The sequence below is a fragment of the Triturus cristatus genome, chromosome 4_1, assembly GCF_964204655.1.
Source record: "Triturus cristatus chromosome 4_1, aTriCri1.1, whole genome shotgun sequence".
Taxonomy (NCBI): domain Eukaryota; kingdom Metazoa; phylum Chordata; class Amphibia; order Caudata; family Salamandridae; genus Triturus; species Triturus cristatus.
The window spans coordinates 808,318,312-808,345,947 of record NC_140585.1 but is presented as its reverse complement, the minus strand read 5'-3'; the positions used below and the strand labels follow the sequence as shown (position 1 = coordinate 808,345,947).

Sequence of the window (27,636 nt, the reverse complement as noted above, 5' to 3'; positions counted from 1 at the left end):
AGAGAGCTTTTGGCCATCAAGTTTGCATTTAAAGGGGGAGATCATTACCTGCTCGGACCCAACTCGAGGTCACAATACTTACTGATCATCGCAACCTACAGTTCCTTAAATTTGTTCGGGCCCAGTCTGCTCGAAAATTACGTCGGGCACAGATCTTTTGATGATTATGTCATCACACTCCAGCTCAAGAAGGAAGAATAAGCAAAAGACACACAAATGATGGACAGAATGTGGAACAAATCAAACATTTACCCCAGTCAAGAGATCTGGGTAAAATCCATCGTTCTTTGGCTTACCTTGCAACCCCAATTTAGACCCAGCCATATGCCATCAGTCTTTGCTCTGCTCCTCATGGGAACAGTCCAGCCCGAACTGACAAGCCAGCTCCTACCTGGATCAGAAACAAGCATCCTGGAAACAGCTTTGGGGTATCACCCCTCATTAGCCATCCTAGCTTGAATCCTGTGGCACAGTGAGCCTGGGACCCACGTCTGGGCATACCCGGCGCACTTAGATCGAGAAAGCTTAAGACACACAAATGATGGACGGAATGTGGAACAAATCAAACAGTCACCCCCAGTCAGGAGATCTGGGTTAAATCCATTATTATTTTGCTCACCATGCCACCCCAGTTTAGAGCCAGCCATATGCAAATCAGTCTTCACCCTGATCCTCATGGGAACAGTCTATTCTGAACTGCCAAGCAAGGTCCTTCATGGACCATAAGCAAGCATTCTGGGACCGGTTTCGGGATATCGCCCCTCATCAGCCAGGCTAGCTTGAATCCAGTGGCACAGTGAGCTCGGGACCCATGTCTGGGCATACCTGGCACACTTAGGGCAAGAAAGCAAAAGAAACACAAGTGATGCACAGAATGTGGAAAACATCAAACATTCACCCCCAGTCAAGAGATCTGGGTAAAATCCATTGTTCTTTTGCTCACCATGCCACCCCATTTAAGACCCAGCCATATGCAAATCAGTCTTCACCCTGCTCCATGAATCCAGTGAAACCCCTGTAGTCTTCCCCCGACAGGTGCAGTATGATCAATGAGCTGCTCACTATGCCACTGGAGTCAAGCAAGCCTGGCTGATGAGGGTAATACTGTGAAAGCAGTACCAGGATACTTGTTTCCGGTGCAGGGAGTACCTGGCCTGGCAGTTCGGTCTGGACTGTTCCCATAGGGCAGTGGGTCAAGCCTAATTTGCATATGGCCGGATTTAAACTGCATGGCATAGGGAGCAAAAGAACAATGGATTTAGGATCAGATCTCTGTACTGGAGTGAATGTTTGACATTGTTCAGCATTCTGTCCATCATTTGTTCTTTTTGCATTTGTCACCCCGAGTGGAACGGGTATGCCCAGACGTGGGTCCCATACTGTCCATGCCACTGGAGTCAAGCTAGCGTGGCTGTTGAGGGGTGATACCCAAAAAACAGTCCCAGGATGCTTGTTTCTGGTCCAGGGAGTACAAGGCCTGGCAGTTCGGGCTGGACGGTTCCCATGGAGAGCATGGTGAAGACTGATTCGCATATGGCTGGATTTAAACTGGATGGCATAGGGGGCAAAAGAACAATGGATTTAGGCCCAGATCTGTGTACTGGGATGAATGTTTGACATTGTTCAGCATGCTGTCTATCAGTAGTTCTTTTTGCATTTGTCACCCCGAGCGGAACGATATGCCTCGGCGTGGGTCCCGTGCTGTCCATGACACTGGAGTCAAGCTAGCCTGGCTGATGAGGAGTGACACCCCGAAACTGGTCCCAGGATGCTTGTTTCTAGTCCAAGGAGGACCTGGACTGGCAGTTCGGGCTGGACTGTTCCCATGGGTAGCAGGGTCAAAACTGATTTGCATATGGCTGGGTGTAAACTGGAATAGCATGAGGAGCAAAATAAAACTATGGATTTAGGCCCAGATCTCTGTACAGGGGTTAATTTGTGATATTTTTCAGCATTCTGTCCATCAATTGTTCTTTTTGCTAGGAGGAAGAATGGCAAAGCAGGTGCATTCTCTCGATATGGTTATGAACCATGTGAACGTCTGAATGACCCTCCATGTATAATAACAACTGAAAAATTACTAGGGATTCTATCAGCTCCTGGATATTTTACTCTAATTCAGCTATAGCAAAACTCAAAGGAAAGTAAAACATTTCTAAAGCAACATAGTGTAGAAAAGGATCATTTAAATTAAGTAAATAGGGTCTATACTTACCTACTCTCAATCTACAAGAACATTCACTTGTTTGGAGTCCTCTGAGTAAGTTAGCTTGTCACCCAAGTGAAAAAAGATCTCCACACATTTTACGGAGACATTTTTGGTGGCCTGCTATGGTAATAGATTCACAAAGATTCGTGGAACCTTGCACTATATGCGGTGAATGAAAGGTTGCACACACTGCTCCTTTGGGGTTACTTCTGCCATTCCTCTCTCACCACGTCCTTGACATACTGTGCCATTAGATTTTATTTTGGAATTACCATGCACACCTGAAATTCTGGTAACCTTTGATCATTTGACAAAATGGCACATTTTACTCCCTTGAAGGGTATCCCATCAGATAAAATGTTGGCAGAGGTGTTTACACAATCCATAATCTGATTAAATGGTATATCTTCTGTACTTATTTCTCATCGTGAGTCACAATTCATTTCTCATTTCTGGAGAACCTTGTGTGACCTGATGGGCATTGAGGTAAGACTTTCCTCTAGCTATCACCCACAAAAGGATGGTCAAACTGAGAGAGTGAATCAGTGGCTCGAACAGTATATCAGATGCCAAACCTTACACAACAGCTCTAAGTGGGAAACTCTTTGTGGACTTCTGAATTCACATATAACAATTCCACTAATGAAAGTCTGGGTGTTTCTCCTTTATTCTCTACATATGGCTTCCTCCCAAAGATGATGAATAGCGAAATTCAAACTCCTAAACTAGTACGCTGCTGCACTAACTTTTCAGGAACATATTAGTAAAATACATCAGACAGCTCAGGAGAATTTAAAACATGCAAAACAATATTATAAGACATATGCTGACAGACACAGAACACCAGGAAAGGTACATTCCTTTGTGGATTAGGTGTGGTTGTCCTCACAACACTTATGTCTTCAGGGGCATTATGAATTCCAGCCGAAATGTATGGGCCCTTTTGAGGTTTTTATAACTAATGAATCCGTAGCAATCAAATTAGAACTGCATAATATGTCACTTGTGCATCCAAACGTTCATGTGTCTTTGGTCAAACCAGTTACAGATGGCCCATATTTAAATACAATACCACCACGAGTGGAGGTTGGGGGCCAACAGAAATATGAAGTGAAAGCAATCTTGGATTTGAAGAGAGTGAAAGGACATATTTTCTATCTCATTGATAGGAAAGGTTATAGTCAGAGAGTAGAACATGCTGGGCATGTGCCCCAGTTGGTTAATAAGTTTCATGTGCAGTTGCGATCGTGCTTCCCTTCTCAGAGCATGCGGTGCAGCTGTAACCAGCAGTGATGAGGAGGCCGAGGCACAGGAAGTGGTCTAGTGTTGCTATGTCCCCCTGTGTCAGACCGCCTCCCAGAAGTCTGCGCTAGTCATAGATAGGATTCTTGGGAGGCAGTATGAAAGCTGCAACTAGGAATCCCTTGTTGCCTGCAATTAATACAAAAAATGATTAAAAATGACTTAGCTGTATTTTTTAAGGTTGCGCTTCCTGTCTTGTATGTGACTACCTTCTGGATTCTTCCTGGCTTTGATTCCTGAATGTCCTTGTTCTCCTCGCCTCATGTTGATGGCTCAGGGGCGTTCTTTGCATGTTCTCATCTCTTTTGAGACCTGCGGAGATAAACGGGTACAAGAGGGGTCACCAACAGGTGACTGTTCTTCCAAAATGGTACGGTGCATGCTTACAATACATTTTAGGACATATACTCACCGTCCTGTGCTGTGATTCCATGAACTCCTTTGGATGGGGACTATTATCTCTGAAAATAATGGAAAAGGCTGTTATTTTGTGACTACACTTCTGAAGCAAAGCAATTGAGATTTACAGACTATCTTTTCTGAGACTCTTCTGGAGATCCATTAAACATTGCTCAATCGCTACTGTTGTGGATGGTTTTTTGCAAGATATTTAAGGAATTATTCGCATTCCATTCGTATCTGGTTTGACTTAGAAAACTATCTATTTATTTTTAGGTAATTTATAGATTCTACAGTCATATTCTTGGTGGTTGATTTTCAGAGGAAGTCTATTTACCGATATTCTTTATGTGTCCTGGGGGCATATGTATCAAACGATTTTTTAATCGCAAACGCTGCGATTCGCAAAATAACAGCGTTTGCGATTAAAAAATCGGTAATCGGGATGTATGAGGCAAATCCCCATCGCAAAATTAAGGAATTGCTAATTTAGCGATTTCTTAATTTTGCGTAAGCATTTAAGAAATCGCAAATTGCGATTTCTTAAATGATATGTAAAAAGCACCCAAGTTGTGCGAATTATCCTTAAGAAATCGCAAATTACCACCAACTTCCAGTTGGTGGTAATTTGCGATTTCCTTTCAAAAAGCACTTTTTTGAATTTTACAAAGTGCCACGTGGCGCTCATACATGCCCTTAGGGCATGTATGAGCGCCATATGCACACACATGCTAATTTCAGGGGTGCATCAGGGTATCATCATGACACCCTTGCACCTTTGAAATTAGTCTCAAATTGCGATTAGCAAATTGCGATTCGCTATTTGAGAATTACTTCCCATTCATTCCTATGGGTCTCCTGGCCCATAGAACTGAATGGGCAGGTATTCCTTAATTGCGATTTCGCAATTTGCTAATCGCAATTAAGGAATTTTAAGAAATCGCAAAAAGTTTGCAATTTTTTAAATACATCCCGTTTTGCAATTCTCAAATAGCGATTCTTTAAAAATCGCTATTTGAGAATCGCAAATGGTGATGTTGATACATATGCCCCTTATTCCCTTAGGAATTTCGGTTAATAATCAGGGTTCCAGCTGCTAGCGGTAATTTGGGAGGTGATAGGTAAGAACATACATATTATACAATTACAAAACTAGATCTGAGAAAAGTTATGTTTATACTTGAGAAGTGCAGCCTCTAAAAATAAATGTTATTCTTTTAGACACATTATGACACTAGAACACAGAAGGAGAAGTGGCGCAGTCATATTGAAGCGACACCAACGACGCCATCTTTTGTTTTCTCCACTTCCCCTTTCCACTGGGTGAAGTTCTCACCTGTAGGTACATTTACATTTCAGGTGGTTCTGGTGGTGGCGTAACGAACCAGCTTCTGGCATTTGAATCTCACTCCCACAAGATTGAACAGCCAAATCAGAATTAGTTGTCTCCAGACATTACACCTAGTCCACAGGGGCGAGCATCTACCATGCACTCAATGCCCTTGCTAGAGCTAAAGCAGACCACAACTGTACAATGTCTTTTTCGCAGTTGTTGCTCCACTGCCCCTGCAGACAAGCAGGAAATGCTGCACACTAAAGAAAAGTGAGAACTGAGAGAGGAAGGCTGCTGCGCCTTGGCACAATCGAGGAAAGCCTTCTCTTTCCTTTCATAATGAGGGCTGGCAACAAAATTGATTCTGTGCCAGCCCCTGGATATTGATTATTTTGTATTTCAACAAATGACATACAACGTATTGACGTCATTGAAATTGCCTTCTGAAACCTTTGGGCTGCAGTGGTTCTCTGGTTGACAGAAGCATTGGCACTCTTGGGCAAAGTCCTAGTTCTCTGGTGCCCTATAAATATGGAGGAGGCACCATTTTAAAGCAGAGAGTCTCTGCCGAATTGATTCATGTTCTGGGTTGCTTTGTGCAGCCACTGAGCAGGAATGTGACCATAGATCTACGAGCACATATTTTTCTCTGGGTCAGCTCTCTGTCTTTGGGCAGAGCTCTCAGCTCCCAGCCCCTTAGGTTCCACCTAGCCTTCAGACCCGGGGAGAGGTTGGGGGTTTAGTTCAATTAGCCAACCCCCGGGGCCTGAAAACTACACTAAGGAATATTTTATTTGTTTATTATTTAAAAAGTTGATCAGTGGAATGTGGATCCCCGCCGCCTCCTTGATAATAAGCCATTTCCTCCTTAGTAAAGCTCTTTCAAACCACTAATGCAGCTGATAGGCCCGCTAGACAGGATGGCATATGTTTAGTTTAATGAAAATTGTGGCGGGGACAGCCCTTCCACATGGGCCCTCACTCCCCCCCCCCAACCCCCACCCACCCCTGTACGTTCAACCCCTCCAAGATTTTACCTTCAATATGCACCTCAGAATGAGACGAAGAACCACTCAATATATTTTTATTGCATTGTGACATCCCTGGAGTGGGGGCCAAGCTTCTAATGGCATGGGGCTACATCCCAATCTACATGGCCAGCAATAGTTCCAGCCCTCAAGAGGAGGTTGGTGGTCCACTAGACAGCAGGCATTTTTTAGGCAATATTACAGTATATGGAATGGTGGACTGGCCCCTTCTGACATGTGCCTGCACTTCCATGTCCTTGCACCTTGTCCGCACTCTGCCATCCTCAGCTGAGCTGAAACCTCCATTAGAAACTGTGCTTGTCTTCTTTTCTTAATTAACAAAACATATGCAGAGGGGGTGCTGGTCCCCGGTCAGAAGCTGAATTGCCATCTGTTGAACCAGCAGCCCTTTCAGCCCCTGCGGGCAAATTCTGGGTTTAGGGTGCAGTACAATCCAAGAAAGGTCTGGCCCGTATTACCTATATGCGTGCCACTAAAAATATCCCTGATGTTTTCTAGTTGGCATTTTAACTTTCCTTGTGATATTATTATTATTAATAATAATAATACGTCTTCCAAAGCGCTATGATTACACTGTACGATGTGTCCCTGCGCTAGGACCAGACCATCCCAGGCAGCAGCAGTGTACTAAAAGGAACAATGGCTCACCCAGATCCTATCCTAAGGAGACCTAAACAGCCAGGTTTTGAGCCGGGTCCGAAAAGTTGTCTCAGATGGTTCCATCCTCAGGTGGACCAGGAGGGAATTCCAAATCTTAGCTGCTTGATAACAGAAACAGCGGCCTCAAGCCAGGCTATAAAAACACGGGGAACTGACACTAAATTAAAGCCCATGGATTTCAGGTTGCGCGAGGGATGGTAGGGATGCACCAATGAGGATTTTGAATTGTGGAGAGCAAATTGGAGTTAAAATGCTCTAGTTGCTGATGCCTCTCAGTATGACTGAAAGCGGGTGTGGGCCATGTATATATTTTGTTACGTAAAAAACATACATCCAAGGTGTCCAATTATACTTTCTGCCCCAGTTTGTGGGTTTACCACAATCAGCCTCCTATGGTGGAGCTTTATGGCCAGTGCATGAAATGCAACTAAGAAAATTAGAAATGGGGGCTAGACCCTCTTGACATTTACTTGCTCCCTCAGGCGCTCAACCTCTTTCTGCTCCCCTGGTCTGCTCTGGAGTATCGAAAATTTAAATGTTGCAGTTTATGTGAAGCTGTTCCAATCCACGTTCACTTCTTAATGATTTATGGTTCTCCTGATGTGGAAGTGTACCAGTGAATTACCTTGCTAAAATTACCTTCAATATTAGAACAGTTATAGATGTAAACTTTTTTGTCAATTTCTCTTTTCCCCAATTTGAAATACTCTATGAGTAGTTCATTCGGGAAACTCTTGACCAATCTACGCAAACGAACCCTTTTTCAGAATTTTGCCTAGGAGTCCGCTTCTAGATTTTGATGTCCACCCATGGATTTCACACTTATTTTAGCAGTTGAAGTGAAAGTGGGTCGAAACCACAAAAATAAACAATATTGGCCTTCACTTGCAAAATTGCAAAAGTAGTGGTGAATAAAAAAATGTCCCTTTGTATGTCTGGTTAGGATATCACGCGAGTTGTATTCTTAGCACAACAACCTTTTGTTTGTGCCACTTTAGGGGCAACAAACCCAGCAGATTTTTCACAAAACGCTTTCCAGTTAAAAAAAAAAAGGTTTCAATATTTAGGCTATTTTTTCTGAACCCCCAATACTAAATTACAAACCAGAATATCTTTATAATCCCCAGTAAGTGGGGGGGAAAGGGCGCAAATTTGTGTGGAAAACAGTTCTGAAGACTTAAGTGTAGACTGTCTCAAATGTCAACAAGCTTTTGTAAATCCAATAGGTCCCGCCTAAGCAAAAGCTATTGACTTTGTCAATGTGTTTTAGCCATATTTTACAGCAGTACAGCTATGACATGTTCAACAGTCGCTGCATCATAGCACTTTTTTCTGGCTGGAGGGGGCGGAGGAAGGGGCAAGGAACATCAAGGGGATGGGGTTGGGATAAGCGACAACAAGAGGGGGAGGTGTGATGGTACAAGCAAAGATGAGGGAGGGGAGGTGGGACAGGACAAATAATGACAGGGTGAGGGACAGCAGTGAGGGACAGGGATTAGGAGGACCAGGCCAAGCAGCAACGCAGGACTGGTATGGGGCAAGCAACGACGGCGGCCCAACAACGAGGGATGTGGCAAGTAATAACAATGGGGTAACAACGCAGCAAGCAAGACCCAGAGCGGGACGGGGGAGAAGGAGGAGAGAGGCCTTCAAACACATGCCCTGTTAGTGAGTGGTGCAAGTGGAGGAAAAAAGTAGATGGACCAAAATGTGCAAACAGCAGAAGGATACTCACAAAGAAAGGAAGCAGTATTTGGCCCATGCTCCAGGGCAGGGAGAAACAAATGAAAGGGCTGTGAAGCTGGCACTCGCTGACCAAGCTGGAGCCAGCAAATGAGAGTGGCATGGAAGCCAACTAATGGAAAACAATTTGCAGAATTTTAGACCCCTTTAAGCTAGCAAAATATCTTGCAAGCGACAGCGCATGTGCTGTCTCAGGCGAGACCTAAAATGGTCCTGAAAATGCGGGCAGGGGTAAGGGATTTGCATGTGAGGTTAAAGAGTATGTATTGCATATTGTATGATGTTTTAAAATAATTGCTTTTTTAATGTTTCTGTGTGCCACTCAGTCACGTTTATGGGGTTTTATAAATAGATAGCACATAAAATGACAATACACGTTTTGTTATCTTTTAACTAAATATTCCTGTATCGAGATTGAAAAAGCTGTCCACTTAAAAAGAAGTATTCCTTGTTTCCCGTCCAAAAGGGCTTTCTTCTCTGTTTTTTAAAAACGTTTTTGATTTTTAATCATATCCCGCACTACAATGGAAGTTAGTGAACCCATTAAAAAAATACTTGGTGGTCTTTGGCACCCCTGGTACCGCTGGATAACTACCACGAAAATCCCAGAAAGCGCTCGAATTGAATAAAGAATGCCAGCGAGCCATGGAATGCCTGGCCTTCAAATGCCTCCTATGTCATGTGAAAGCATAGCGCATTCCTGACTTCTTTGCCAAAAGGACTTTGCGTTCTGGGATTTGTAGTTCAGCTGTGGGCTAAAAATCCTAGCACGCAAAGTGTAGATGGCGAAAAGCCAGGTCTGACGGAAGGTGTCACATGAGAAATAAGGCTGCCTGGCCGCTATAAACTGCACTCTCGTGTTTCTAATGTGAAAATAAGCTCGCGCTCCTTTGTCGCGGCTCGTCACCAGGGGAGAGAATGAAGGGATAGCAACACTGACCCTGTCAGCAGCAGTGGTGTCGGCTTCCTATCCTCCGTCAAAGTTGCTGTAGTGCCTGTAGCAGCCCCTCCTCCTGCACCTTCCCTTCTGTGCTCATATTTGGTGATGAGTGCCCAGGAATTTCCCGTCATGCCCCCGGCGCCGTTCAGAAGGGTAGGCTGAGGCAGGACAGGCGGCAGCACCAGCACTCCTCTCCGCCTCTGCTGCTCAATGAGCATACGCCCCCCCTGCCTGCTCACCCTCTGCCTCATACTCCACGCAGGAGCAGCCACTGCAGCAGGTAAGGAGAAGGCATGTTTTGCTGTTCTTCCTTCCGTCATTGCCGTCTCTCTCGCTCGGTCCTCGGCATTGTGGGTATCCCATGTCTGTCACCTGAGCTCGCGGTGCTGGTCTGGCCAGTCGGCAACCACAATGACAAACAGATACTGGGGCTTCCCACTGAAGGCGTGTCAGCTGCGCATATGTATAGTTCCCACTCAGGTGATGTATGTATATGTGTGTATATATATCTCCGTTCTCGCTCTTCCATTGCGCTATGTTTTATTGAGAGTGTTTAATGCTTTTCAGCGGGATGTTTAAGTTGGGCAAGGTTTTCAGTGACAGGATAGCTTGTGTTATTACTTTTACTGCTATGTAATTACACCTCTTGAATATTTAACACTGGCAACCCCTTCCGCAAACTGCTCTACACCGCACACGCATCCCAGGTTGTCACGCGTCACGTGATCGTAGCTGGTGCCCTTGTAGTTCTGGAGGGATAAAGGGGGCTGGGGTGGAAGTAGAACTACCAACGCTACAAGATACCCCTCTTCACTCGGAAGAGAGACTTCAATGGAACCGAGCAAAGTGTCCCAGAATGCGCTGTGCCTCACAATTTACATATAATCCCTAAAAACCACTATCAGATTCCCAGAGTGCTACCTGTCCGACTCATTCAAGGTAACCTTAACCGGACTACATGACGCAAGTAAACCATACACTGGATTTTTATTTACACTGGACAACCCTGAACCCACTGCCTTCACCAATCACCCACACCATCTAAATGGCAGATGGCAGTTTTGTGACTGGTCAGAACCTCAAGTGACGGATAATTGGGGACTGACTTATTTGTATGTACTAGGAGGTATCCAAGCAACTTTCTGTTTAAAGTTGAGATCTAATATACCATAAGTGTCCTACATACACACTCACACTCTCATCTAAAGTAACTATAACTTACGTTCTAAAGTAACTTTGGGGCTCATTATGATGGCGGAAGGACTGCCACCGCCGGGCCGGTGGTCCTTCCGCCATCATACAGAAAATTCCCACCGCCAAATTAGGAAGGTGGTGGGAATCACAGTGGTTACGCGACGGACGGAAAGTCCGTCTGCCATGGTCCTTTTCTGGGCGCCTTGCGGAACCCGTAACTAGGGCAACATTGCGGTGGTGCCGGGCAGACATAGCCATAGGGATTACGGTATGCCTTTCCGCCTGTCTTTTTGCGGCAGATATCCTGCCTCAGAAAGACAGGCGGAGACTGGCTTTGGGGGACCGTTGCAGGTCCCCTCTGTGAGGGGGGGTACACTGGGGGGGTACCCCCTGCAGTTCCATGCACAAACCACGTGGTACAGGGAAATGCGGTGCATGCACCGTTATCATTGCGGACGGTGCTGCAGCCAGCAGCACCGCCGGCAATGATAAAGGCCCAGGATGCGCCCGCCATACTGGCGGGCGCATCCTAATAGCAGTGGTGGGACGGCGTACCAAGTCGCCCACCATCATAATGAGCCCCTTAGACTCGCATCCTCGTCATGCACTCCTTATACCCTCGCATATATAATCATTAATGACATGTCTAATGACTGCAATGTTAGCATCTCTAATAATATATTATTCCCACACTTTACTAAAATGTTACTTTAGCCTTTGTTTCATTCAGTGAATTTCTTTTTTTTTTCTCATAAAGTGCTATTTTGTTATCATACTTTACTGTGCCGTTCCCATGCCACAAACGGCCCTCAGCCTGCAGGCAGACCCTACGCCCAAACCCGCGTGGGTGCCACCCCCCGTTGTGTGCAGTGTGGGCTTGACTACAGGGTCTGACCGGCGTGCATAATATACAGAAGGGGGCAAAAGAGGGAGACACACCAGGGGTGCCCTCCACTCAACTAATCATATTATACAGAAAGCCCTTGGTATGACACACACATCAAATCCTATTTATATACGTTTTGGGGTACACTTTGTCTATATCAAGGATAGTGCTGTCTCTAGTGTAAATCTTGAAAACCTTCCCTATGTGTGTGTGTGTTAAGTGCCAATACAAAATAAGTAGGTTCGGTACTGAGAGATAGAGTGCTGCTATGAAACACCCATTGCAGAAAACATAGGGAGTGCCTCACGTAAGCAACCATCAGGGAGCGATTGGCAGGTTCTCACCAATTTGCTCACTATATCATCATCGGCACCGCTCCTATGTATGGAAACAAACCAACACCCAAACAAGTTCAGAAGAATGTTGTGAGTGTGTGTTTTAATTCATCTACTTATATTGTGTAAAAAACTAATCTCAACAACCCTCCGAGGTCCCCAAAGAGGGAGAAGCTTCTTCCTCACAAGAAAAGTGAAAAATGAGTTGCAAAGGCAATAAGCAATTGTCTTTAATTAATAATGCCCACACTCATGATTAAAAACACCATACCATGTTTAGACCTTTTTAAATAGAACGGCCGACATGTTTCATTGCCATAACATATTTATTGGCAATTTCTTCAGGGCAGGAGGACCTTGTTTCACCCATACGTGCACCGGACCAAATGGCTACTGGGTGAGTGCCTACCAGTAGGCCACAGGCAAGGATCATGAAGCATTTCCAAAACAGCTTTTTGCGACAATGTCTGTTTAGCCACCGGTGTCTCTGTGTCTCAGCAGACAGTGAATTTCTGGGTTTTATTTGTTTAACATAAATACTATTCTGTTATACCTTAATATGCCATTCTCATGCCAGGAACAGCCCTCAGCCTGCGGCCAGACCCTGCGCACAAACCTGCATGGATGCCACCCCCTGCTGTGTGCAGTGTGGGCTTTGCTACAGGGCCTGACCTGCGGGCATGCCTGGCCACCTGCACCCAATCCCCGCAAGCACCCAACACCTCACAGTGCACAGCAGAACATGTGGGGTTTGGGGCAAGCCTAGCCATCTAACACCCTGTGGGCACTAAACACTTGTTTATGTTTTTTGTGGTACCCAGGATTCACGTAACCACACGGGGGAGGAATGCATTAGGGCCCACAGAGGATCTGCAGCTTCTCGAAATGCCCATGATTATTTTTTCGCCTCAGAGGGATAATTTCCTCAGATTGTGTGCAGCCAAGGAGTTTGTCTAATTTGGCCTCACATATATATATATATATATATATATATATATATATTACCTACTGGCGGTCGCCAGTAGGTAGTTATAGTTAGGACCCCTTTTCCATAGGAAAACCTCAACATTCTATTTTGAATAACTTTGGCGCCGGTCGATGAATCCTCGCGAATTTCTCAAAATAGGTGGGGCGCTACGCTCCGCTCCTACCCTGAAAGTCTCGGGGGGATTCGTCAAGCGGGGGCTGAGATAAAAGGGGGGTCCCAAAACGCGTTTTTCCCATGCATTTTTCCATAGGACCTTTAGAACGAGCTACAGCCCGAACGGCTGAACAGAATTACTAGAAATTTGGCAGAGAGGTAGTCCCTAGGTCAAGGAAGTGCCTTTTGTAGGTTTGGTGTAAATCTGTTCAGTAGATTCTGAGAAAATAGCCTTTAAATCAATATATATATCTGAGCCCGCTTACGGTACGCTTACCGTACGCTTACCGTAAGCGTACGGTGGCGTGCGCGAGCGCGATTCTGATTGGCTCTTAGATCTTAGTAAACATTCGAATCGGCCGAAACCAGGAAGCGGCGTCCGCCATTTTGTCTCTCGCATTGAGAGTTATTTCTCAAACTTGATGCCCAAAAACATGTTACGGGGCATTTTTGACAACTCCCTCCCACACAGTCATGTTGAGGGAGTCCCCAAACATCCCCCAAGAGCAAAAACGGTTTTATTTTTTTTTCGGCAATTTCGCCGAGTACGCTTACCGTACGCTTACCGTAAGCGTACGGTAAAAAAAATAAAATAAAAAAAACACTATCCACACTTACCCCACCCCCTGTGCTTTTGGTGGCCGTAGGCCACCAAACGTACAGGGCTTATTAATAGGTAAAAAAAACTAAATTTTGGCAACATGAAATTATAAAATCGAAATAAAAAAAACACTATCCACATTGACCCCACCCCCTGTGCTTTTGGTGGCCGAAGGCCACCAAATGTACAGGGCTTATTAAAGTTGATAAAAACCGTGCACGGAACGAACTGCGTTAAGTGGGCGCGCACGCCTCGAATGGCGTAAAATAACTTAGCATTTAAAAAACCGTACAAATTCACTGAAAAAACCATAGGTTTCACACACGTTATAGTTAGGAATTAGCATTTAAAAAACCTTGCAAATTCACTGAAAAAACCATAGGTTTCACACATGTTATAGTTAGCGGAAATTTTACTGATAAAAAACCAGTGAAATTGCCCCGTTATAGTTAGTGCTGGCAACTATAACTCACGCGACCGCAATCTTCTGCTGATGACATATGTGTCTTTATGAAAAAAAAATATTTGTAATATATGTATAGCTAAAAATGTATGGAAGAAGACATGGGCAAATAAGTGTCTAAATACAGTATTAGCATCAGCAGAGGATTGCGGTCGCGTGAGTTATAGTTGCCAGCACTAACTATAACGGGGCAATTTCACTGGTTTTTTATCAGTAAAATTTCCGCTAACTATAACATGTGTGAAACCTATGGTTTTTTCAGTGAATTTGCAAGGTTTTTTAAATGCTAATTCCTAACTATAACGTGTGTGAAACCTATGGTTTTTTCAGTGAATATATATATATATATATCCAACACCAATGTCCCAGGACACAGAAAGCTGCCCACTCTGGCTCAATGCAGAACATTTCAGTTTATTCCAGCTTACTCCAGGAATCAAGAAGCTAACACACGCGTTCAGGCCACCTGGCGTTCGTCAGTGTTAGTTACCACAAAATTCATCACCTTTAAATAACAAGTTATTTAATTCGCTAATCCAGAAGACATTAAAAACAAAATGAAAATCGATTGTTCACACAGCAAAATATACCAACATTAGCTAGGCTAAGATGGCCGTCACAAAAGCATGTATAAGCGAGCCCCTGCAAGTCCTTTGTTTGTTTTTAATGTCATTTCTCAAAAAAATACTTATTGGATTGACACCAAATCACAACAGGTACGCTTTCTGGACCAAGATCTAGCTTTCAGCCAAATTTGGTGTAATGCCGTTGCCCATTTTCATGACATCACTGTTCAATTTTGCTATAGAAAATTGCATGGGGCAAACATGTTTTGCCCTCCCTTCCTTTTCTCAGTCCCTGCTTGATGGATCACTCCAAAACTTTCCAGAAAGTAGCTGGGGTGGATGAATCCCCCTTTTTTTGTTTTTTTAGAAAGCTTTGTGAAGATTTGTCAAATGGCCCCAGCGTTATTAGCAAGCAAAAAAAATCAGTTTCCTTAGGAAACCCGGTTCAAACTATAACTACAGAGTGGCGACCTCCACTTTGTAATGTAATATATAGCTATGGAGATAACAAGACCTACATGTATGTTATGGTTTTTTTATATATATATATATATATATATATATATATATATATATATTTGCATGTATATGTGTGTGTGTGTGTATATATATATATATATATATATTGCATGATTAAGGCAGGTGATTCCGAAACACGTAGCAAAGGAATGTAATCATTAAACCTGTGGATTCAGTGAAAGTCGTTGGTGTCGGCGTCCTTTCTTTGGTCGAAGATTGGAGTTGGTGGTTGATAGATAGATAGATAGATATATGTGACCAAGACCACGGAACGTGGTCGAAACGCGTCCCAGCAAAGCTTACCGGACATCAAATTTTTGCGCCATAACGAAGTAATCACGCTCTCTCAGGAGATCGGTTTAAACTGTCGTTTTAATTTCAGAAATTGCAATATATATATATGTGTGTGTGTAATATATATATTCACTGAAAAAAACGTAGGTTTCAGGGGCGTTCTAGTTAGCTGGACATTTCCCTCGTACAAAACCCTAGAAATTCCCCCGTTATAGTTAGTTCAGCTAACTATAATTCGCGCCCCCGCAATGCACTGCTGATGACGTCACATATTACATCACCCATGACATGGTCAGTGACATCACTGATAACATCACTGATGACATCTCAAATGACATCACTGATGACATCACTGATTACATCATCCAGTGTCTGTGTGTTTCTATAAACTTTAAATATGTTTATTATATATAGGGAAAAGCATAACGAATAATGAGTGAGTTATAAGTGTGTGAATGGATGATTTTGTTGGTGCGTGACTGACTGTATAAGTGAGTCAATAAATGTATCTTACTGAATGCATGAGTTAATGACTAAACTGTGTGAATGACTGTATGCGTCTGTCTGTTGGCGGATGCATGGTTTTGTGAATAGGTACATGAGTGTCTATATAAGTTATTGATTGGTTGTCTGAGTATCTGTATGGGTACCTAAGTGTTTGTGTGGGTGGGATGTGTGTGACTCTGTGCATAGATCTGTCAGTGGGTGGTTCACTGGGTGCATGGTTTCAACACTAGCTCTGTAATGGACTGTATGGGTGGGTGAATATCTGTATGGATGTGTTAGTGTGTGAATATATATTTCATTAGTACATGTGTAATTTACTACATATGTGAACGGCAGTATATATGTATGTTGGTGTACAGAAATAACTATAACTGAGAGTGTGTGATAGTGTGTGTGGCTGTATGGATGAGTGTATGCTTGTATCATTGATTGTATAAGACCGTAAGAATGTGCTCGTATTTGTATGAGTAATTGAGCTTGTGCGTGTATAATTGTATAGGTGAGTAAATGGTAGTGTGATTAATTACTTGCATGACTGAGTATGTGTGTAAGTAACTCTATGGATGAGTAGCGGTGTGGGAGTGTCTATATAGGTGTATGAGTGCATATGATAGTCCTGTACTGAGTGACCATAAGTATGAGTGACTGTACGGGTGAGTGAGTGGATAGGTGTTTAGACCTAAGACTCTGTGATGGGGTATGTACTTATTGGAGTTGGAGTGTCTATGGTTTTGAGAGTGGCAGTATGTAATTTAGAGTGGGTGTAACAAAGGTTATATTAGGATGTGACAAGAAGCATCAAATGATCACATGAATGACATCCTCAGTGATGTCATCAGTGATGTCATTTGAGATGTCATCAGTGATGTCACTGACCATGTCATGAGTGATGTAATATGTGACGTCATCAGCAGTGCATTGCGGGGGCGCGAGTTATAGTTAGCTGAACTAACTATAACGGGGGAATTTCTAGGCTTTTGTACGAAGGAAATGTCCAGCTAACTATAACGCCCCTGAAACCTATGTTTTTTTCAGTGAATTTCTAAGGTTTTTTAAATGCTAATTCCTAACTATAACGTGCATGAAACCTATGGTTTTCTCAGTGAATTTCAAAGGTTTTTTAAATGCTAATTCCTAACTTTAACGTGCATGAAACCTATGGTTTTCTCAGTGAATTTCAAAGGTTTTTTAAATGCTAATTCCTGTCTATAACTTATCTCTAAAGCTATGATGTTTAATGATTTTCATAGGATTTCTAAATCTTTATATTTCAGTGTGTCAATTCCTTTAATTATGTTTTTTTAATATTGTTTTTCACCATTTTTTAAAGTTTTTTTGCAATTAATTCTTTTAAAAATATGTTTTTAATGATTTGTAAAAAAAAAAATCGTTAATTTTTTTAAAACTATTTTGTATATTTTTTTAAACTATATTTTTAATACTCTGTTTTTTTTTTTGTTGGGGATTCGCGCACCCTATGCGTACCTTTCTCGATCCCTGCGCGGAACATAGTCGCCATTTTACGATTGTAGTGTGGGATCCGCATACGGTATGCGATGGGTACGTATTTTCATGCGCGATTGCTATGCGACCGGTACGCGACTACAAGCCCAGTTTTTTTTTTTTACCGCCGCATTTTGCCGTTTAAAAAAAAAATGGGGCCCCGGGGGGTCCTTCTGGGACCCCCTAAGCAACACTAGAGGATCAGAGTATTTCTACCCTGCCCCCTTTACATCTTTCACACACTTATTTCCCTTACTTCCTCAGCCTCGCTTCTACCGAGGCACAAAATGGCTGCCAACAGTTCCTGGTTTTGAATGTTGACAGACACTTGATAGCCAATTAGCACTCAGCGCGTGATCGGGAGGGTGCACGCACGGTTCGCAGAGGGTGCGCTCAGGGTGCTCGGATCCTCCGAGGCCATAGATATAAATGTACTTTTAACTGTAATTTTCTCAGAAACTACTGAACGGATTTACAGCATTTAAGCAAAAGGCACAAGTCTGAACTGAGGACTACCTCTTTGCCAAATTTGGTGTAATTCCGTTCAGCAGTTCGGGCTGTAGCTGCGTCAAAAGGTCCTATTGGAAATTGCATGGGGAAAACGCGTTTTGGGACCCCCCTTTTTTCCCAGCCCCCGCTTGACCAATCACCACGAAACTTTCAGGATAGGAGCGGACCAGAGTTGGCCAAAAGTTTGGAAAATTTCACGAAGATTCGTCAACCGGCGCCAGACTTATTGGGAATAGAATGTTGCGGATTTCCTATGGAAAATAGGTCCTAACTATAACTACCTAATATATATATTTATTATTTTTCTCCCCCACAAAAAAACACATTTCAAAGGGGCGTTAAAGTTAGGCTCAAATTACACATGCACAAAGCCATAGAAATTCAGCAGTTATAGTTACCTGCGCTGACCATAACTTACGATCCCGCAATGTGCTGCTTATGGCCTCACATTTATCACCGCTCATGACATGATCAGTGACATTACTGATGACATCATCCAGTGAGTGTAAGTGTTTTGTAATCATTTGAGACTTAAAGATAGATACAAATTATTTCTGTACTACTAATGAGTGATACTGTTTCTCACGTGTCAGTGGCTGTGTGACTGTCTGTATCATTGTGTGAGTGGGTGTCCTAGTGGCTTTATGGGTGTGGTGTGTGAGTGGCTGTATAGGTCGGTCAGTGGGTATGTGAGTGACTGTATGGGTCTGTGAATGGGTGTGTGAGTGTTTTTTGGGTGTGTGAGTGGTTGTGTGGGTGGGTGAGTGGCTGTGTGGGTGTGTGAGAGGTTGTAAGGGGTGTGCAAGCAATTTATATAAAGTTAAGCATGGAGCACCTTCACCCATCCGGGGGTGTTTCTCCCCCTTTTTCAATCCTGACAAGGGAATCCAGGAGTAAAATTGTTTTGACGATATCCCTTAGTCAGTTTTAACACTCATCGTCTGCACCTATTTAGGATCCTTTTCTTGTCCTTTCTTATTTCTGTGTATTGTCTACCCTTCCCTATTGCTCTGCCTCTGGTGTTGGTCTGCGCTGAGGCATTTTGCAGCAGCCCTATGATGAAGCATGCCACAACTTGTTGTGGGAGAGGGCAGTTTTTACACAGTGAAGGTGCTCCTGGCTTAACTTTATATAACAATTGCGACTTGTATTCACCTTAATTTCTTTTGTGTATCCATATTGTCTTGAAGGAAGGCAAAGTAAGGTTGTAGGAAGGTGGAATCTGACTAATGGTTGCCCCCAACTTTTTGCCTGGTATTTGAGTGGTTTTTGACTAGTCTGGCTGGGATCCTGCTATCCAGGACCCCAGCCTATCTGCTTTCTCCCTAAATCTAATGTAAAGTACCCTAGGTACAAACCAATTGGATGCTGAGGATGCCCTGACAGTCCCTTGTAGATGGTACCCTAGGTACCCAGGGCATGGGTCCCTCAGTAGGCCTACCAGGGCAGCAGCACTTATTGTGCCACCCTGGGACAGCCATACAAACTGACACCACCAGACCACTACTGTAGTCTGGGTAAGGTGGTGCTAGCACCCCTTACAGGGATATAGGTAGCCTATATCCCACCCCATTACAACACATGTACTCTCATGGGTCACCCCTATGGCAGGCCTTGCTAATCCTACAAGGCAGGGTGCTGAGGTATGTGTGAGGGGGGACCCCTACATGAGTAGGACCTCCCTGCAACCTTCGTAAAATCATTGCTGGGTTGTTTGTAGTGTAGCCATACCATATACTCTTAACCGCATTATAAGGCTATCGCGATAACGCGATAACTTGAGAATGGCTACACAGATCCATATCGTGTTTGGTGTCAAACATGTAGGAATCATACCCCCAGTCCAGCCATGGGCATGAGGGTATGATTCCCCCCTGCTAGAGGGGCGATATGGGAAAAGCGGCAGAATTGAGATACCAATTTAAAAGTGCACATGTAGTACGAAATCGCTACTACCCGCCACCCACACGACTCTGACTGGCTGTTGCTGGGGAAAACCCCAGCCTCGCCAGCTGGACAATAGGGCTCCTGTGGCAGGGAGGTGCTAGCATCTCCCCAGACAGGATAATGTGAATTGGAACAGGGTGGGTGCACCAAATGTCCTTTCAGAGTTGCACGTAGGCAGCTGCAGAGCCCTCATTCTGCATACACCACTTGGAACCGGTTCAGGGGCATCCTGCCCCTTGCCCAGGCGGGAAACACACAAAGGGGAGAGGGTGTAGCCACCCTTTCCCGCCTCACCACTCATTGGTGGACACTACTCTGGACACTCCCCTAATCTTGGGGATAAAGGTGAATAACGTGGCCCCAGAGCCTCAGATTAATCTTGAACTTTACAGTCTTGACCTTCGACTTGCTGCTGCCCAGCTGACGGAAGAAATCTCCCTTGGGATAAAGGAGTTATCCCCCTGCTTGGCAGGCACCTGAAACACTGCAAGTGACCCGGTTGGAACCGCACTGCTCCTACGGACTTTGACGACTTCCAGCACCCTTGAGGTGGGTTTCCAGCGCATCCCAGAGGCCAGTGAGTGTGCTCAACGAGTTTGGGCACCGTGGACCGCGTGGGTGCCGAGATCCCCAATACCCCAGGACCGGCCACCTCTTGCGTAGCACACAACCCTGACCAGTGGGGAAGTTGTGCTTTGGCCCCCCGTTTTTGAGCCAACCACTCTACAGCAATTGTGCCAAAGACCAGTGCCCTAGCCCCCTCCGGTGGCTCGGGGGTGCCCTTTTACGCACTCCAAATTGCCGCCTCCCACGGTCCCTTGTCTCTCGACTTGTGGGCCCCAGCGGAGGTCTATTTCTACAATCAAGAGTTCCCATGGTTGCTCCAGGCCTGCTCTACAGTCTCTCCAAAGGAGACCTCTCCCAGACCTCGTGGGTCTGCACTGTAGCAGATTTGTTTATTCTTCGTGGGTTGCGGTTGCCAAGGCTTAGTGGATCCAATCCAGACACTAACACCGCAGCGACCCTAATCCGACATGGGACAGTCACCCTCCGGAAGCTGGCCTTCCTTGAAGCCTCCCGAAGCCCGTGGATGCAGATCCAAGCTACACCACTTCGCACCTGAAGCACCCGACATCGAAGGGCTCTTTCCTTTGAGCCTCCTGGTCACTTTGCCGTGACCCAGACTCTGTCCCCTCTGCTTTCAGGTTCTTCTCTACAATCTTCACATCTTTGATCTTCACGGCATCATCGACGCTTTTGGCTAGCAGCACTTTTGAACATTTTCCTATAGAAAATCAGCCCGCGACCCGACACCAGAATCAACCTATGCACCTGGCTTCCTTGGGGCAGGTAACAGTGGTACCTCGGTACTCTCGTGGTAGTGGGCTCCTCAAAAGCTTAAGTCTAAAGTTTTAACTTTGTACTCCTGCTAGAAGTGACTTTAATCTGTGTAATTTCAACCGCGACATTCTCCATAGACTATAATGGAGATCCCGATAGCAGCTACTTCCACTGCACGCGCCTCCCGTGGGTCCCCTTTCTCATAACCTGGGGTGGATTCTTAAGGGGCCAGCGATCCTAAATGCCCTAGGCATTGTCTGTAGAATTGTCGTGGTTCTTATACCACTTTTTTGGTATATGGTTTGGTCCCCCCCTGGGGCCCAGTGATTCCTGTGCTATTTATTGTGTTTATAAATGCTTGATTGAATTGTAACTTTGCCACTAGCCTCATAAAGAGACTGTGGGATTCTGTCTAGAATAAATACATATATTTTATATATATACCTGTGTGGGCTACTCTTTCATTTGGTTATTCAAGAGGTTATTATGGTAAAACAATAAGCTTAACACTCCTTCAAGACTTAGCCTGAAGACTGCTCTCCACAGCTACCACTAGGATAGCTTTCTTTAAAGGTTGTCTTAAACCTATCATCAATGAGAGTCGAATTGGACTGGTGCAAGGTGTCCCTATAACTAGGAGACAGCATATGCCAGGCCAACTTCTCACATTGGTGTGCAGCGGGTGGGATTCAAGCTTGCCATTGTTTTACCAGATAACAAATTGAATTTCTAAAGTGAAAGCCACTTGGTACCAAAGGTACATATAAATTCAAGCTAGAATACAATAAGTTCTACTGAACTTAGGAGTTGTGTGTAGAGGGTTTAGCACACCTTGACTACAACTCAAGAAAGGGTTTAGTAGGCCACACCTAGAGTAGGTAGATACACCACTATCACTACACTAGAAATGTCTTTAGGTTCAGGTGCCCATAAGGCTCTGGAAGGACCCCAAAGGGTTCCAGTCGACAAATATGATCATCTCTCCTTCGCTGATCTTAGGGAGATGTGCACCTCTAGGAAACTTAAGACAAACAAAGGTGCCAATACTCAACGCCTCAGGGAAATCCTGCTCATAGAAGATTTTAAGCAGACTTTAGGGTCTGATGGGGTAGATAGGTTGGGTGGGTACCCCTCAGAAGAGGACCCTCCTAGAGAGGACTCTGATGAGGACCAGGAAGAGGATGATGATCCTGACCTGGAAGAACCAGACCACTCACAACATGGAGGTGATGGCCCAAAAGGCACTCTCTCATCCCTAAAGGGAGAGTGGTGGATCCAAGTAGAAGGAACAGATCCCCCTCAGTGGGGTCCAACCATTCTAGGAGATCCAAAAGAGAATCCTCCCAAGAGAGGAAATGCAGACTGATCCAGTTTGAGCAGGCAAAGCTACAGCTCAGGAGACAGCAGTTAGCATTGGACAGGGAGTCCCTGGAGCTTCAGAAAGCTTCAAGAAGATGGGGTCTAGAGACCCCTGGTGGCAGTGATGAAACCCCTAGAGTTAGAGAGAAAGTCCCTGACAATAGGAACCTCCACAAGATTGTGCCCCCCTATAAGACCGGGGATGATATCCACAAATGGATCTCTGCTCTTGAGAGGGCCTGTAAAGTACAAAGTGTCCCAGTAGAGCAGTGGGCAGCAATCCTGTGGCTCTCCTTTGCAGACAAAGGTAGAGACAAGCTCCTCTCTGTAAGAGAAGAGGATGCTGATGATTACTATATCTTGAGAGATGCTTTAATAGATGGGTTTGGCTTAACCACTGATCAATACAGACTTAAGTTCAGAGACACCCAAAAAGCACAGGATCAAGATTGGGTAGACTTTGTTGATTGTGCTACCAAGGCATTGGAAGGTTGGTTAAATGGCAGTAAAGTTAATGATTACAAAGGATTGTACAATCTCATAATGAGGGAGCAGATTCTTAATAATTGTCATAACCAACTCTTACACCAGCACCTGGTGGACTCTGATCTGACCTCTCCCCAAGAATTGGGAAAGAAGGCAGACAAATGGGTCAGAACCAGGATCAGGCCCAAGAACCAAGGTGGTGACCAGAAGAAAGATTCTACCAAGCCCAAAGAGAAAGGTGGGGATAATAAAACAGAAAAGTCCTCTGAAGGGCCCCAAAAACCCAGTGCTGGGGGTGGGTCCCAAAATCCTTCCTCTTCTAACAAGAAACCATATTGCCATGTGTGTAAGCAACCTGGCCACTGGAAAACTGACTCCAGCTGTCCAAAGAATGGCAATAAAGAAAATGTTCCTCCCATTGCAGCTCCAACACCTCCTGTTACTACTAGTAGTAATCCTCCAGGTGGTGGGAGTGCACCCAAAAATTTAGTTGGGCTTTCTTGGGGAACTCAGGTGGACTCTGGCCTAACCAGGTTCCCTACACAAGCAACTCTAGTCTGTGATGGTGGCATGGGGTTTGCCAACTTTACCATGGATCCCAATATCTTGGGCAGGTACAGACAAGAGCCCATGATCAATGGTCAGAAGGCTGTGGCCTACAAGGACACAGGGGCCAGTGTCACCATGATGACCAAGAGGCTAGTGCCCCTAGAACAGCTTTTACCTGGGTTTAGCTACCAGGTGGCCAATATAGATGGAATTAGGACAGACCATCCCATGGCAGTGGTAAATCTCAGCTGGGGAGGGGTCACTGGCCCAAAGAGAGTGGCAGTGTCCCCAACCTTGCCTGTAGATTGTCTACTGGGGAATGATCTGGAAATCTCAGCCTGGGCTGAGGTAGATCAGAAGGCCCACTTGAAAATGGTAGGCATCCCTGAGAGAGTGGATGGGACCTTAAAGGCCTCACCTCCACCCCAGGAGAAAGTAAAGAGTGAAGCCTGAAACTATGGATCACTCTACCCAAACAGAGAGCATAGGGGGAGAGGAACAGTCCTCCCCCCACCAGACTAAAGGTAAGGGTCAAGTTTCTCAGGAAACTGACCCTGCCCCTTGTGAAGTAACTGCCCCAGAAGTGGACAGGCCTGGCCAAGCCACCTCTCTGATGGCAAGGGATCCTTCCATGGTGGTACCCAGTCTGGAGCAGGTATCCTGCCCCTCTCTACCCTGCCTCAGTCAGCCCAGGGCTGCAGAGGTCAGGGAGGTCAGTGGACCCTTAATGGGCCCCTGCCCAGAGGAACCCCTTCATCAGCAGATTAGGGACACCCAGCAGAATAGTTTTAGCCAGGTGAATATTCCTCTACAAACTGAGGGATCCCCCTTACCCCTAGGTATAGGTACCCCTCAAATGGATGTTGTTGGGCACAGGGAAACCTGGGGCATAGTTGCCCCAAACCTTCCAGTGCCCTCCACTATTCCAACCAAAGGGACCCAACCCCCAGCTGCAGGCAGCCAGAGGTTGACCCTTAGGGCCAGATATGACACAGTCATGGGCAGAAAGGCTTCCATGGTGACCAGTGACCTGAGGAGGTTGAGACCACCCCAAATAGGGCCTCATTTCCAGACTCAGACACCCCACCAGCCCACCTCTGTACCAAAAACCAATACAGGTAATTCCCCTAGACTTTGGAGAAACTCTAGAACCCCTTGGGGTAGGATTTCCCAAGTGGACCATGAGACAGGGAACAACCATGCCTCATAAAGAGACTGTGGGATTCTGTCTAGAATAAATACATATATTTTATATATATACCTGTGTGGGCTACTCTTTCATTTGGTTATTCAAGAGGTTATTATGGTAAAACAATAAGCTTAACACTCCTTCAAGACTTAGCCTGAAGGCTGCTCTCCACAGCTACCACTAGGATAGCTTTCTTTAAAGGTTGTCTTAAACCTATCCTCAATGAGAGTCGAATTGGACTGGTGCAAGGTGTCCCTATAACTAGGAGACAGCATATGCCAGGCCAACTTCTCACAAAGGTGTTTTCCTTCTCCTCATTGTCGTGTGTACAGAAGTTTGCGAGCAAGTGTCTGAGTAGCTGTGTGAGTGGGTGTGTGAGTGGTTGTGTGGGTGTGTGAGTGGTTGTAAGGATGTGTGAGTCGTTTTATGGATGTGTTAGTGGTTGTATGGATCTGTTAGTGGTTGTGTGAGTGGGTGTGTGAATGGTTGTGTGGTTCTGTAGATGATGTCATCAGTGATGTTACTGTTCATGTCATGAGTGTTGTAATCAATGGCGGCTCACCGAGGGAGTGCTGTGGGGCGGTGGGGAGGGGCAGGATAGGGGGTAGTAAACTCTGGCATATGGCGCAACGGAGTTAAGAAAATAAATAAATCAATTTACATTGCACCCGCTGCATCGCCGAGTTGGCGTTGCAGCATGCACAATGTAAATTGTTTTATTTATTTATTTATTTACTTAACTCCGTTGCGCAGTATGCCAGAGTTTACTAACCCCACCCTGCCCCTGCCCCTCCCTCTGCCGCCCCGCAGCACTCCCTCGGCGAGCTGCCACTGGTTTTAATATTTGAGGTCATATCAATCAATCAATCAATCAGTGACACTTGTAAAGCGTGCTACATACCCGTAGGGTCTCAAGGCGCTGGGGGGGGGGAGGGGGGGGGGGGGTGCCGCTACTGCTCGAACAGCCAGGTCTTCAGCTTCTTCCTGAAGGAGAGGTGGTCTTGGGTCAGGCGCAGGTCGGTAGGGAGGGAGTTCCAGGTCTTGGCGGCCAGGTAGGAGAAGGACCTTCCTCCTGTAGTCGCTCTTCGGATGCGGGGGACGGCGGCGAGGGCGTGGTTGGCTGATCGGAGGTGGCGTTTGGGAGCGTGGAAGTTGACTCGGCTGTTGAGGTAGCTCGGGCCTTGGTCGTGTAGGGCTTTGTGTGCGTGGGTGAGGAGGCGGAAGGTGATTCTTTTGTTGACGGGGAGCCAGTGAAGGTCTCTCAGATGTCCGGAGATGTGGCTGGTTCGTGGGATGTCGAGGATGAGTCTGGCTGAGGCGTTCTGGATCCGCTGGAGTCTCTTCTGGAGCTTGGCGGTGGTACCGGCGTAGAGGGCGTTGCCGTAGTCCAGTCGGCTGGTGACGAGGGCCTGGGTGACGGTCTTCCTGGTCTCGGTGGGGATCCACCAGAAGATCTTCCGTAGCATGCGTAGGATGTTGAAGCACGCCGAGGAGACGTTGTTGACTTGCCTGGTCATGGAGAGGGAGGAGTCCAGGAGGAAGCCCAGGTTGCGTGCATGGTCTGTCGGTTTGGGTGCGGTGCCCAGGGCGGGAGGCCACCAGGAGTCGTCCCAGGCGGAGGGTGAGGAGCCCAGGATGAGGACCTCCGTCTTGTCATAAGCAGTGCATTGTGTGGGGGGGTAAATTATAGTTAGCTCAGGTAACTATAACTACAGAATTTCTATGTTTTTGTGCGTGTGAAATCTCAGCCTAACTATAACGTCCCTGTAACCTTTTGTTTTTTTCAGTGAATTTCGAACTTTTTTTCAATGTTATTTCCTAACTATAATGTCCCTGTAATCTTTTGTTTTTTTCAGAGAATTTGAAAGCTATTTTTAATGTTATTTCCTAACTATAACGTCCATGTAAACTTTAGCTTTTAGGTCTCGCCTGAGCCAGTGCATGCGCTGCTCAGCGAGACATTTAGTTAGGGCTTTTAAAAGTGCTGCCACGGCCTAGCGCTTGCGTTCACGCGTGCTTGTACGCACGCAGCCGCCAGCGCCCTGGATTTCCTTTATGGCTTTCCTTTGCCATGCGCACCACTCGCCCTTTCGTTGCCGCACGCGCTAAGCCGCCATCAGCCAGCGATCGTGATGACTTTCACTTTAGCGGCTGCACACGCGCAGCCGCCATCAGTCCACGATCGCGATGATGCGGCCAATGCTTGTCATTAAAGGGTATCCAATTCCAGTCCATGGATAAAGTGTAGGCACTATTATTTGTTATGGATAACTATTGTCTTGCTGGTGTGCTCTCGTGTCTCTTTACATGTCAAGTTTAACCTTCTCTTCCTTTAGTACAACACAGGCTATTAAAACCAGGGTGGACCACTAATCTTGGGTTACGGAGTAGCATGCTACTCACTGTGAAGCGCTTCAATGCCTCGTCAGGGGTAGTAAACGCTATATGAATCCAATTACATACAGTGCAATCCAGTTTGATGTTTTGAAGTATGGGTAACAGTGAAATTCTTGTTTTTGGAAATTCTTGCTCAGCCATTCAATTGATGGTATCTCTGACAGTTGCTTTCCTGCCTATGTGGTGTTTTGGACCCAGCACATTCGTGTGTGCC

At 45.4% G+C, this 27,636-nt stretch overlaps 1 protein-coding gene across 4 annotated transcripts in view; it reads left to right on the top strand.

Moving 5' to 3' along the window:
• Positions 1-9,751: 9,751 nt before the first annotated feature.
• The window catches only part of MSRB3 (methionine sulfoxide reductase B3), a 391,607-nt gene continuing 373,722 nt past the window's right edge, over positions 9,752-27,636 (top strand). The window contains exon 1 of one of the 4 annotated variants that reach the window (XM_085653426.1): positions 9,752-10,115. In XM_085653426.1, coding sequence (XP_085509552.1) covers positions 9,846-10,115 — 270 coding nt within the window. In that variant the 5' untranslated portion in view covers positions 9,752-9,845. The remainder of the gene's footprint in view (positions 10,116-27,636) is intronic. The other 3 variants (XM_085653427.1, XM_085653429.1, XM_085653428.1) reach the window with 3 other exon arrangements.